This window comes from Watersipora subatra, chromosome 10 (assembly GCF_963576615.1).
Source record: "Watersipora subatra chromosome 10, tzWatSuba1.1, whole genome shotgun sequence".
Classification (NCBI taxonomy): Eukaryota; Metazoa; Bryozoa; class Gymnolaemata; order Cheilostomatida; family Watersiporidae; genus Watersipora; species Watersipora subatra.
Window position 1 is genome coordinate 41,089,286 of NC_088717.1, and position 14,026 is coordinate 41,103,311.

Genomic DNA, 14,026 nt, shown 5'->3' on the forward strand with positions numbered 1-14,026 from the left:
ATATAGCTATTTTTCTAAATTACTTCAGAGACATAATAAGAGAGGGAACTCTGTAGACACAATCATGAACTGTTGACCGTGTTAATCTCCTACGGTCAGTTGTTGACTACATGCAACTTCGACCGTATGTATACATTCCTTACATTTTTATATTGCTGCTTAGTATTTCCTTTTTGGCTTATAAAGATGGTGTAACAATACAACATTTTAACATGAAGGCCTTTGCCTGAACTTTTATTTGGCTAATCAATTATAGGAAATATTGAAAATCCGTAATCAATTGCTACGCCCTGCACCCTTTCAATAAACATCTATAATTATCTTTATTGCCTGCTTTATTACCCCGTACCAGTCAGAGGCAATCAGAACCTCATACTATATAATACTGGCTACTAAAATAATCAACTCAACATTGTGTGGGATGTCTGAGTTAAAGCTAGAAGGAGTACACACTTTCTTATATTGTCACTTAGCTCACATCTAACGCACAACATCCCAAACAAGCATGAACACATGTAAGTAAATAATTGCACATCTCATAAGTTTTATCAGACATTTTATTTGCTGAAGGAAGATATAATGTTGATTTTTAAGATTTTAAATCCGAAATTAGGAAACTTAACTAGGAGCTTTTCACACATAAAGAGCTATTCAATAATCTCTTTTCTGATTAGTTAGAACTAGCCACTAGCATGTTGGAATAAAGATGCATTTGTGACCATACCTAGTAGTCAGCTATGTATTTGTGACCATACCTAGTAGTCAGCTATGTATTTATGACCATACCTAGTAGTCAGCTATGTATTTGTAACCATACCTAGTAGTCAGCTATGTATTTATGACCATACCTAGTAGTCAGCTATGTATTTGTAACCATACCTAGTAGTCAGCTATGTATTTGTGACCATACCTAGTAGTCAGCTATGTATTTATGACCATACCTAGTAGTCATCTATGTATTTGTGACCATACCTAGTAGTCAGCTATGTATTTGTGACCATACCTAGTAGTCAGCTATGTATTTATGACCATACCTAGTAGTCAGCTATGTATTTGTAACCATACCTAGTAGTCAGCTATGTATTTGTGACCATACTTAGTAGTCAGCCATGTATTTGTGACCATACCTAGTAGTCAGCTATGTATTCGTGACCATACCTAGTAGTCAGCTATGTATTTGTGACCATACCTAGTAGTCAGCTATGTATTTGTGACCATACCTAGTAGTCAGCTATGTATTTATGACCATACCTAGTAGTCATCTATGTATTTGTGACCATACCTAGTAGTCAGCTATGTATTTGTGACCATACCTAGTAGTCAGCTATGTATTTATGACCATACCTAGTAGTCAGCTATGTATTTGTAACCATACCTAGTAGTCAGCTATGTATTTGTGACCATACTTAGTAGTCAGCTATGTATTTGTGACCATACCTAGTAGTCAGCTATGTATTTGTGACCATACCTAGTAGTCAGCTATGTATTTGTGACCATACCTAGTAGTCAGCTATGTATTTGTGACCATACCTAGTAGTCAGCTATGTATTTGTGACCATACCTAGTAGTCAGCTATGTATTTGTGACCATACCTAGTAGTCAGCTATGTATTTATGACCATACCTAGTAGTCAGCTATGTATTTATGACCATGCCTAGTAGTCAGCTATGTATTTGTGACCATACCTAGTAGTCAGCTATGTATTTGTGACCATACCTAGTAGTCAGCTATGTATTTATGCGCTGAACTACATAAGTGTTCAAATGATTGGATTGAGTTGTTGCTAATCTCGATATACAGTTAAAGCAGGGACAATAAGGTGCACACAATATGCCTAACTGCGCTTTCTTGAAGATAAACTCGCACAGAGTTTTAGTAGATTTGATCAGACAGTGTCGGTATTTTTCTACCATTCGCAATCTTTTTGATGTTTCAGGTGATTTGACTGCCAGGATGTTCATGAATTAAAATTGACCAAACTTGATCATGATTAAAATGCTCAGCTCAGATCAAGTGAACATGCAATTATGATGTTCATAGTTGTAAAAAGACCGACAGAGTAGAGACGCATAACAATACAACTTGAACGCAATAGCAGTTATCAACAATTGCAATGATAGCAACTAGCGACATCATTTCGCATGAATTTTTCTTCCTATCGCTTCAACCGCGATCAAGTTTTGTCGATTTTAATTTTGAAACATCCTGGCAGTCAGGTCACTTCAAACATCAAAAACAATCCAAATGATGCAAAAATAGCGACACTTTCTGATAAATTCTACTAAAGCTTTGTGTAAGTTTATCTTTAATGAGTTGAACATCTCTTAGCATCTCTTACTAACACTTTATATCCTTGTTAGTAAATCATAGACAATCATGTACCGGTATATAGACAATCATGTACCGGTATATAGACAATCATGTACCGGTATATAGACAATCATGTACCGGTATATAGACAATCATGTACCGGTATATAGACAATCATGTACCGGTATATAGACAATCATGTACCGGCATATAGACAATCATGTACCGGCATATAGACAATCATGTACCGGCATATAGACAATCATGTACCGGCATATAGACAATCATGTACCGGCATATAGACAATCATGTACCGGCATATAGACAATCATGTACCGGCATATAGACAATCATGTACCGGCATATAGACAATCATGTACCGGCATATAGACAATCATGTACCGGCATATAGACAATCATGTACCGGTATATAGACAATCATGTACCGGTATATAGACAATCATGTACCGGTATATAGATTCTTTAAAACAGCCCGTGCAAGATGCTTTGCTCCATAGAATTATCATTCTCTAAATTAATAATATGATATTATATTTTATTCATTATGCTGTACATTTGTAATTTTACTTTGTTAGTGGAACAGATACAGCGTGTGTTGGTAAACTAATCTAGCATGTCTTTAGTTGGGGACGAATTTAATAGCCTTAGCTTTTTGGTGACTGAAATTTAATTTCATTTTTGATCAAATAGCCGGCAGGTGGGTGTTTGAGAAGCAAGGACCAAAAAACCAAATGGAGTGTTGAAACAAAATGTTTTTAGCGATTTGGCAGAAAGCAGGAAGCTCATGTTGTGTAAAGTTTGTATAAAATAGGCAATAAAATGTGGCAATGTATAACAGTTATGCAGACCTACAGAAAAATGGTCCAACAAAGAATTTTTTACAAGCAAGACAAACAAAAGTTTTTTATTAATATAAATGTGGTCTCAAGGGCTTTACTTGTCAACAGCAGGTGGGTATTCAACTCCTAGAAAAGCTGCTGGCGAGGCATCCCACCTAAAAGCGCTCTATCTGCCAAATGAGCGTTGCATTTAGTCTTCCTTCTGACAGACTATCACTTAGCTGCTGTTTAGTAAAAGATTTAGAAAAATATTATCTTTGAGCTAGAGAATACAATTTTTAACATATTAGTGACACTGATATCTTAAATTAGGTCTGCGTCATATTGATGATAAAGACACATAGCCCACTTCAAACTGACATTATCAGTAACCACGCTGATGTTGCAATCACATTGAGCATACGCTTGTAAGACAATAGCTGACATGAACTGTTTTAATGAGCTGAGGTACTCATAACATTTGCATAAGATCAATCAATATCTGAAGATAATAATGAGGTATTAGCACCGCTGACATCACCTGATCCATAAATTACTGTCTCAGGGGTGTCTCTGAGTATTTAACACGGTGAGCACCTGCCAATCTTGTCAGATAAGGTATAAACGTCGACGCTCCTTTATAATTTTACAATTTAATATTGTATGTTAGAAGAATTTCAACTTCATTAACAGTAAGTATACTTAGTAACTAAACTTTAATATGATTTATAAGTAAACATGCAGTGGTTTCTGTTTAGTGGATGATTTTCAATGAATTCAAACTTTTAACAACTTTTAAATTCTTAGCATATTTTTGTAAAGTATAAAAATACTACTTAATTTTCACAATATTATCTGTTTAACATAGAGAATCAATTTTAATTAGGCAGTTTAGACTTAAATCAATTTAAAGAAGCTTGAATGATTGCTCAAGCTAGGCAAACTGCTCATGGAGTACATCGTCCTGATTGACAAAGTTGGAGCTAACAATTAATAGCTGTGGTATGTAAAAGAACCATTAACTGATGCAATGTTTAAACTTGAATGAAACTTGTTCACTAAATACATGTATGTGTACCTAGACAGATAAAAATGTTCGTTGCAGTCATTGTGATTTAATTGAGCTTTATTTTTATTTTATAAATTATATAAGGTCATTTATAGTCATATTAAGTATATCATTCATTCATTTGATTTTGTTGACTAGCTGATGATAACATTTTAGTATTCTTATATGACATGATATGAAAAGTCATTTCTGTTTGAAATGAGATTGCAGTTAGTAAACTATTGAAAATACTTCACTAAATAATAATAACTCATATTTTCTATCAATTCATTTTTGATTAAACTCACTGCATTGATACAGAAATGTTTTTATGCTTATGACAAACTTTCCAATATCCCTTTAGCTTCTACAAATAAATTTGATTTGATTTGTAATACTATCTGTCTGTTACAGATCCTGCTGAAGAAATGACTTTCATAATACAGTTCCTGCTCATCACAGCAACCCTGCAGTCAGTTGTACGAGTAGATAGCTTTCCTACTAGAGGTAATACATGACACTTACCCGCTGCAAGAGAAAAATATGCGCAAAAATGTGCCCCTAGTTGGTATCGGTTATTGTGTTCTAGTTTAACCTTAACCTTTAACCTTACACATCTCTATTCTGTCAGTTCTTTGCAACTATAAACGTCACAATTGCGCGTTTGCTTTGTCTGAGTGTTTTAACAGAAACCAAGTTTTGTCAATTTTAATCTTGAAACATCCTGGCAGTCAGACCACCTCAAACATCCAAAATAATAGCAAATGATAGAAAAATATCGATACTTTCTGATAAAATCTACTAAAAGTTTGTTTTTAAACAATTTAAACTTACACAAACCTTTAGTAGATTTTATCTCAAAGTATCACATCATATTTTTTATCATTATTTTTCGATTGTTTTTGATGTTTGAGATGATCCGACTGCTAGGATATTTCAATGCTAAAATCGACAAAACTTCATCGGGATTAAAATTCTCAAAAGAAAAATATGAGCTGAAATGACATCACTAGCCGGTATTATTGCTATAGTTAATACCGACTATTGCAGTCGAGTTGCAGGGTTAAGCGTCTCTACTCTGTCGTCGGTCTCTTTGCGACTATAGATGTCATGAAGACCCTTTCATTTTATCTGTGTGTTTTAATCGTGATCAAGTTTTTTCGATTTTAACCTTGAAAAATCCTGGCGATTAGATCACCTCAAACATCACAAACAATCGTAAATGATAAAAAAATACCGATACTTTCTGATAAAATCTACTGAAGGTTTGTGTAAGTTTTTAAAAACTCTGAAGCAGCCGGTAGAAGTTGCCAGAAAATTTGAAAAGCTTTATAAAGAAAAGTATAAGAGGCTATAGCTTTGATGTTACTGGTAAACGCGACAGACGCTGCAAATGATTTGCGTGATTACAAAGATTTGTTCAACAGTATTCTGCGTCACAGCTGCCTTTTATCATGATAAGTGTTTTAATAAACGAAGATCATTTACTAAGTGACTCCTTTAATTTAAATATGCGTTTCAAATTAATCAATAGTGTCACCATGATGCTACATCGTAAAAATAGCAGAAAAATAGTAGAATATAAGGCTAAATCGATGAATATTGTCATAGCAAATGTAGTTGCTCCTAGTTACAGACAGATGATTTTGATAACAGCATGAAGTGAAGCGCATGAGTAGGTGTAACTGATATAACCAACCATAGTTACAAAATCTACTAGTTGCTTAAATTTGTCAGAAATGATTAATGTCTAAAATCAACACCAGTTTCTAACAAACAGTTTGTGAGCTTTTTCAAAGATTGAATTGCTAATTTTATAAATTCCACGAAATGGAAACCTATTTGTCTGGTTTACAGATGCTGAGTATGCCACAACTTTGTATTGAAAATCATTTTGCATGTATAAATTTTTATTGGCAGTAATAATCATCAACAACATGATGTTTTTCATTACATGCCAAAAAAAACATTTTTTTCAACTATTTTAAAAAAGCTTTTAAAGAGAAGCTAGCTAATACAAAACTTTTAGTGGCGTCGTTTAAGTGGCGTTGCTTTGCTGCAAATGCAAATTTTTTAAAACTCTTTTTTCTACTGTTCAATAGAGCCGTTTTTGATACATAAAATTATGCATTTTACACCACGCTGCCATACACTAGTGCAACAGCACAAAATCAATGAAGCTTGCCTCATCTGAGCTAATTTGTCCACATTGTTTTGCCGCTGTTAATCACAGCATAGCAAAAAGGCTTTCTCACCACCACTGCAGCATAGCGTACAGTTTGAGCTGCTGATGCTGAGAAATACCAGATAGAAGAGATTGATTTTCTCATACCAACGATATGAAGCTTTAATCTCTGTCTGTTGGCTGGCAGCCTAGCAATGTGAATAAAATAAAATGGCAACATCATGCCTGTTGGGAGTTATTGAGCTAACAGACTATTGATTTTTAGCTATTGTACTAGGGTGGACACTCGAGCTTTTAAAATAATGATGGCTTATGGAGGTATTCCAATTGCTTCAATGACACACACTGACACAACATCGCTGCTTTGTTACGTTTGTATAAATTACTAAAAAAAATGTTGAAGAGCATCTGTCAGTTCACATTTACAATGCTTGCTATACCTAGCAGCGAGTTACTTTTCACCAGCTCTATACCTTGTATTATGTAAAGTATATGGGCGTTTAAGCTATCTAGGCATTATCTTACAGAGAGTGTCAAATACCAGGCGAGGTCTAGTGATGGGAACATGAAGACAAACTCTAAAGAGTCTAAGTAAGTAAACATTGTGACTTCCTGGTGTATAATACATTGTAGTTGCTATGACTACCAAGTGTTAATTTGTGTCACAATTAAAACTGCCAAGAAGGAATAGATGCAAACAAGTCGTAAACTTCCAACATTCGTTATAAAATAAATAGCGCAACATAAACAAATGAATAAAAAATTCATTAAGCCTACCAGAAGACGTCTATGGTTGCTCTAAATATGTCTAATGTGTTAAAGAACTTAACTCTATTACACACGTACTTTCATATCATCTATTGTATATTTTTACAGAATGCAGGAGACTATTGACTATTTAATGTCTCATCTGGATGAGTTGGATGTAAAAGCAGTCTACCAAACTGAAGTATGTATACTCTTTACACACCTTATTTTACATTGGCTTTACCATCATTCACCTATCTAGTTATTTGTTTAACCAATGTAAATAAAGAAATAAATATGTCAGGCTGACACAAAAAGTAATCTTTAAAAAGCCTTGACAAAACGACAATGATTAGTTTCTGAATATTCATCAAATCATATTTTTTGATTTGCCTAATCTCTAATTATTATATAAATTAATTCTCAAAATTTCTAAAAAAAATTTATTGGCAAACCGTCACAAGTACTTTTTAACCCTGTTATCTATGTGTGCATAAAAATTAGAATAAGCGTTACCAATAAATTTAAAAACCAAAATCACTTGTTTTTATCAATGTATTCTTGTAGAACTCTTTTACAATACTCTCTGACAGTGTTTCTTTTATTTATTTTAATCTATAGATTAGTTAAACAGACTAGAAAAATTACAACAGGAAGTTGATAATTGAAATAAAGCTAACTATGGTAGGTGAGAATTGCAGCCAGATTTCTAAAAGTCACCAAATGATTTAATATTACAAACTTAAAATATCGAAACAAATTTATTGTCTAGTTATAGACGATAGATTAGAATTATATATAAACCAAATCTATTATCTGTTTGTAGAGGAATTGTCTATTTATAGACGATTCACCATACATTGCAATATTATTATGTAAAAATGCTTGCAAACTTTGAAAAAGATTTAAATTAGTATATTTAATTTTAAAAAATTGATTTGTGTTTGTGATAATTAGTAATATTTATTTTATAAAGGCTCATGTGCATGTAAAGCCATGGAATGAACATATTATAAAATAGACCATTTTAGTTCCAGTATCGCTCACTCTGAAAATCGTCAGATTTGAGATAAATCATTTTTATTTGGCGATATCTCTTTAAATGGTGATGATTTTCTAATTGTCTACCTTCCCAATCGCCACGAAACAATTTTATCTGTAAAAATGAAGCTACGTAGTGTGAACTGCCTAAAAATAACTATCAACTTTTAACAAGTCTGATATTCTGATTTTTAATAAGACGACGATGAAATGCTGTTCAGGAATGAAAGCATTTTGTAACACGATTGATAACAAAATTACTAATAATGGAATTTTCCTCCAGCTTTACTTCTAAACTTGTTTTTTACTCACAATGCATCTTGTGAGAGTGGGCTCACATTATTAAAGAATTGGGCTTTCATTCTCATACTAAAAAAAACAAAAAAAATTCTTACAAAGTTTTTATGTCCAGTCAAAGTATTTGACCAAATGGAAAACTGCTTTCCGCCAGCTCTTATCAACAGTTTTTGATAAATCCTAAGTTGTCTCCTCAAAAGGTTGACAACTCCTGTGTTATAATACTCTCTATATCAGTATAAAGCAATATAAGAATATTGACCCTTCTCAAGTCCTAATTAACGCACTTAACTCACTGCAAACTAATTAGTTAGAAAACTAATTAAAAATATCTTCAGCAAACATATTGTATCATTGTGAAATTTAATTATTATCCATGCGCCTCTTTGATACTTGCATTTTAATGAACATTTTTGTACACATGATGAGCATTCCTAATATTCTTTTCATACCTTAGACAAGCCTTGAGAGGTTGGCCAATGAGAGCCAGGAAAGTTCTCCGCAGGTTCCGAAGTACATTGTCACCAAGCAAGAGAAGGTATATATTTTCACTGACCCAATTGAGTACAGCTCAGAATCAGAAGGACTTGCAGGAGAAGATAATTCCAAGGTAAACTGCTAGTAATACTATTTTGCGTATCCATAGTTTTGGGTCAATAACTACAGAGCTTATAGAATATGGAACTAGCTTCCTAATTTGCTAGCTCAAGGGATGTCAAAGTCTGTATGCCCAAGTCTTGAGGTCAATATCCATGCTCAACTGCTGACTCAATATTTAAATACATTAAATCTATGTGATATATTCGTTTAATGTGAAAATATTTAAACAAATAATGTAGAATCGTGGACATGAAAAGATAGATTAAGCTCTAAGTATACAATTTTTTGATTTTGTTAACAGGTTAACATGAAACGAAACACTATTATGGAAGGTATAACATTGACAGCTTCAGGATCTTTTTTGCTACATGAAAGTGAACATGTAACCTATACCATGCCTCAATAAATAAATAAAAATGGCATGTTACCTCTATGTTTTACTAAATAAGAGTAGATTAGTGACCTAGATTGCACTTCAGATAAAAGTGGAACATGGGCTATGTTGTACCTCACTAATTGGAAGTATGCATGTGACTTACATGTACATACATGTAACCTGTGTTACTCCATTAAATAAAAATGTGCGTGTGACCTACCTATATCACCCTCACCAAATGAAAGTTGCTATACAAACTATGTCATCATTTACTAAATTAAAGTTGCCACGTGATAAATATCGTTTCTCACTAAATTTAAGTAGGTATGCGACCTATATATTCTATCACCAGTTTAAAGTACATATGCGACCTATATTTTTTCTCATTAATTTAAAGTAGGTATGCGACCTATATTCTATTTCCTATAGTGTATCTACATCATTGCTACTATTACTTTTCCTATAGTCTGCATGTAAGGGACGCCTACCGCTTGCATGCAAGGCAAGCTTTCAAGCTGTCCCAAGTACATGAGCCACAACAACAACAACAACAACAACAACAACAACAACAACAACAACAACAACAACAACAACAACAACTTGAGAGCTTATAAAACTACCTTAAGTTAGCCGATGCATAAATTGTTGCGACCTTCAACCATGCTCGATTCTGTTTTTAAACTTCAATATCTGAGTTGCCTGTTGCTGGCCATTTTTGAGTTTCATTTATGTCCCTAAATTTTTACTCAACTCTGCTAGTTTGTTATCCGGTTTGAACTTCAAAGGCGCTACTTTGTGTGTTTGTTTACTCTGTATCCAGCATATTTTGCAACTGATCTAGTTGCTGTAGAACTCTAGTGGCTCTAGCATAGATTAATTCACTGGTCTCTATAATGTACAGGGTTTCTTATATAGTTTATTGATTTGCTTCCTTTTCTTGCCTCAGTTCTGATCATACCTTATCTTCTGTAAACCCGGCACTCTTTGGTTGTTATCTGCATCTTCTAGTGTGTGCATTCTTATTGTTTCCTCATTCCTACATTTTTCTCTTAATTTTAGTATCTTCCTTAGGTCCATTCTTTTTCAAGATCTGTCTCTTATTACGGCTTTGAGAATCTCTATTCACATCTCCATCTTTTTCAGTTGGTTCTGCTCTAATCTCTGTACCTGATGCTCTTCCATTTTATCTGTTAGTGTCCTATTCTTTATCTCTTCCTGGTCAATCCTAGACAAGAGTTCATCTCTTTTGATTCCTGATCTGTTGCACTGAATGACCTCTTGTCTTTCTAGTATCCATACAGTCTTGTTTACAACTAGTAACCACTGGCTAGCTAATTGTAAAGAAAACTGTCAGCTCCCTTCACTGCTCCACAAGATTAAAGATACCGAGTGCCAAGAAATAAAATATATAAAGAGTTTACAAATATATATGAATGCATGTGATTAGTGGGTATGAATAACAACAAAACAACATGCAAAAGACTGTGGTCCCTGTCTTTTGCGTTCTTTTTGCCTCGTTTTATAGGTGCAGGCTTAGGCTTGCACCTTGGCGAGGCTCCGCCCCTCGATCTTATTGGCCCTTTGTCTACTCTTCTCGGTATCTACTCTACTCTTCCGCTGCGCCTGGGCTAGGGCCGGCTATAGCGTCGGTGATGTTGTCAGTAGGCAGCCATCGCTGGTCTCTGCACGCTGTCATTACATAATGTAGTGCCATTCTATTACAATTATGTTATCCTCCTTATTCCATAATTTTCATCAATCATTAGTATTATTCTTATTAATATTATTTTTATTAGAGACAGATAGCAGAATGACAAGCGCTCATCCACAGGTACGCTGCTGGCTAGAGTAGACAAGTCTCAATAATATCCCCAGTGCTCTAAAGATTCCTTTTTTATTGTCTAGTCACCCTTGAAATGAGTGGTGATTGTTATCAAAGTTGTCTCCTCTTACCTTACTTCAGTATCTAACTCACAAAATGCCACAAATCTTTTATTGGGATTCTCTCCAGGGACCTTTGACCCTAGTGATGGTTCTTGTCACAAAGTAGTGGGAGTCCAGTTACATATCTGGCATCAAGCCGACATTAGTGGGTTCCCATGTAGGCTCACCTAACACAGGCACTATTATTATTTATTGTTATCAGTTTTACCACAGCTTAAGCTGGGTTTATTTCTTGTCATCGACTTAGTTCTACTAGACTGGGATAAACATGACCTTCCTGAGAATATTAGCTGATCCTAGCAGAGCTGTCTCTTGTATTAATGGGTATTTTTTTGCATCAACTCTCAGTAGAGCTATCCAAGCAGTAACTCGATGTTTGACACTGAAAGCTCCTACCGTGATGGAGATAACTCGTGCTGTTGTTTTCCACATTTAGGCTACCTCCGGTGCCTGGTCCTCGTATTTCTTCATTTTCTATTAGTCCTTCTGTCTCACTGAAAAATCATCAGAGACTGCAATAATGGCAATCAGTGTTTCTGACCTTAGCTTGTCCCCTACTACATTATCAGGCCTTTTAGCTTTTATGACACAGTCAGTGGGTATATTGAAATCCCTACAATATCTTTACATTTTCATTTTTTAACAATGATTCAACGCGATCATCACACTAGTTCTTGTGATTCTGTAGTTCATTGGTACCACACAGTTTCCGGTGTATGACTGAAGCTACATATTAGTATTATCAATGATATTTCTTAGAGTTTTGTCGGTTAGCAATACTGGTATTAGGTAAGGTCTTTTCTCATCAGGTATTCAGTATTAGTATTACTAGTAATACTAGTATTACTAGTATTACTAGTATTACTAGTAATACTAGTAATACTAGTAATACTAGTAATACTAGTATTACTAGTATTACTAGTATTACTAGTAATACTAGTAATACTAGTAATACTAGTATTACTAGTATTACTAGTATTACTAGTATTACTAGTATTACTAGTATTATTATTGTCATTATTATTTTTTATTATTATGATCGTTATTATTATTATTATTATTATTGTCTTTGTTGATTCCCTCAGCTCTTCAGCCAGTGATATGTTGGCATTAAGCGAGGGCCCCCTAACCTGGGATGTCATTGCACACTATTTTCTCTCGGTCTAACCACTGGAAAGATTAATAATTACAGGCTTTAACTAAAAGTCAAAGAATACCATTTCATTTTTTATTGTAACTGAATAGCCTTCCTGAGTATTCTCTATGTTCCTAATATTGCTGATTTCTATCTTGTTTCAAAAGACATGTTAGCTATAACTCTAGCCAGATTATTATTATTACTTTTACTAATAACATGACTACTGTTACTATTGTTTGCGCACATAACGTAACATTATGCTAAATTCTCTAACTTAAATAGGTGTTAAATAAGCTGACCTAAATATTCTATCACTCTTCTGAGTGATAGTAAAAATAATGCAATATTATATGAAGTCTCTTATCAATTCTAAAAATAAAAAGTAAATAATTTTATGTTCGAAGCAAATTATTTGTAAAATTCCGAAATGAAGTTTTCTTCAACAAGTATTGAAGATTTGAGCTTAGAAAAAGTGTAAGAAATGGTCTGTCAGTCTCTCTTCCGTTTCTTATACTAATGAATTGAAAAGATGAAGAACCATTGAACAGTAGTGACTTCTGCTAAGGTTTTCCTAAATGTACATGGATACAATTTTATCTATTTATATTTTGCATTTGATTTTAATGCTTTTTAGGAAGATGAAGGAGCAATACTGCAAAAATACATTGACTTGGCAAAGAAGCACACAAACAACCCACCAGGATGGAAGCGCGCTATCGAAGAAAAAGGTTATAAGCAGATGCAACAACCAAAGCTGAACACTAGAGCAGAGCCAATGGCGAGTAACTCCGATGATTCTGCTGACTCGTACAAACCAGAAGAGGGACTTGATGAGCTCATAAAGACACTGCGGGCCTACATAAAAGACAAGCAGTGATACAGACAGACGGGTACTTTCTGTGACATCGGTCACTTCATTCTTCCTCAATGTCACATGATTTGCTAATAATTTCTTTAAATATTTACCCAGTTTCAAGTTGCCTCTTCCAGTTTTGCATCCGAATTGTTTTTGGATTTGTGGAACACATACACTCACAATAGCCAACCGTTGTAAGTGATTATGATATCTGCTAAATGGCTATGCCTTTCTGCTGCAATAAAAGTAGTATAAATCATATAAACATTGTATATTTCAATATCTTATTTGTTTTGTGATATTGTCCATGTATTTTATTACAACTGTAAAAAATTTGTCAACAGAAATCCAGACAGTTGAATTTTAAGAGCAAGCCATTGGTTGCTACAACATGATACAAAGTATGCCATACATTAGTACTGCGATGCGGCCAAATAACAAAGAAGCAATACATTAATTATAGCGTATCTTTATTTGAAAGTGTCTGTTCTTGGTATGTCCCGTTATAGAGATGAAATCTAGAAACTCAAAATCCGTGTCTCCCAGGAATTGAACTCAGAATCTCCAGTGCTGCAGGGAGGCGAGCTAACCACTACTCTACACTGTTCTCACAGTATTAGAAAAGAATTGTAGGCATACTTATGC

General features: G+C 34.2%; 1 protein-coding gene across 1 annotated transcript; it reads left to right on the forward strand.

The window, feature by feature from the left end:
* The first annotated feature begins 437 nt into the window (after window positions 1-437).
* LOC137407078 (uncharacterized) lies at window positions 438-13,402 on the forward strand. Its single transcript, XM_068093684.1, has 6 exons — window positions 438-515; window positions 4,612-4,704; window positions 6,910-6,973; window positions 7,259-7,331; window positions 8,925-9,077; window positions 13,160-13,402. Exons 1-6 carry the CDS (start codon window positions 506-508, stop codon window positions 13,400-13,402), a joined length of 636 nt encoding a protein of 211 aa, XP_067949785.1. The 5' UTR covers window positions 438-505.
* Window positions 13,403-14,026: the final 624 nt, after the last annotated feature.

Bases quoted from the DNA above. Each gene is read 5' to 3' on its own strand.
- LOC137407078 (XM_068093684.1), top strand. The intron at 4,705-6,909 runs GTAATACATGAC...ATTATCTTACAG, and splicing joins AGATAGCTTTCCTACTAGAG to AGAGTGTCAAATACCAGGCG. The intron at 6,974-7,258 runs GTAAGTAAACAT...ATATTTTTACAG, and splicing joins ACAAACTCTAAAGAGTCTAA to AATGCAGGAGACTATTGACT.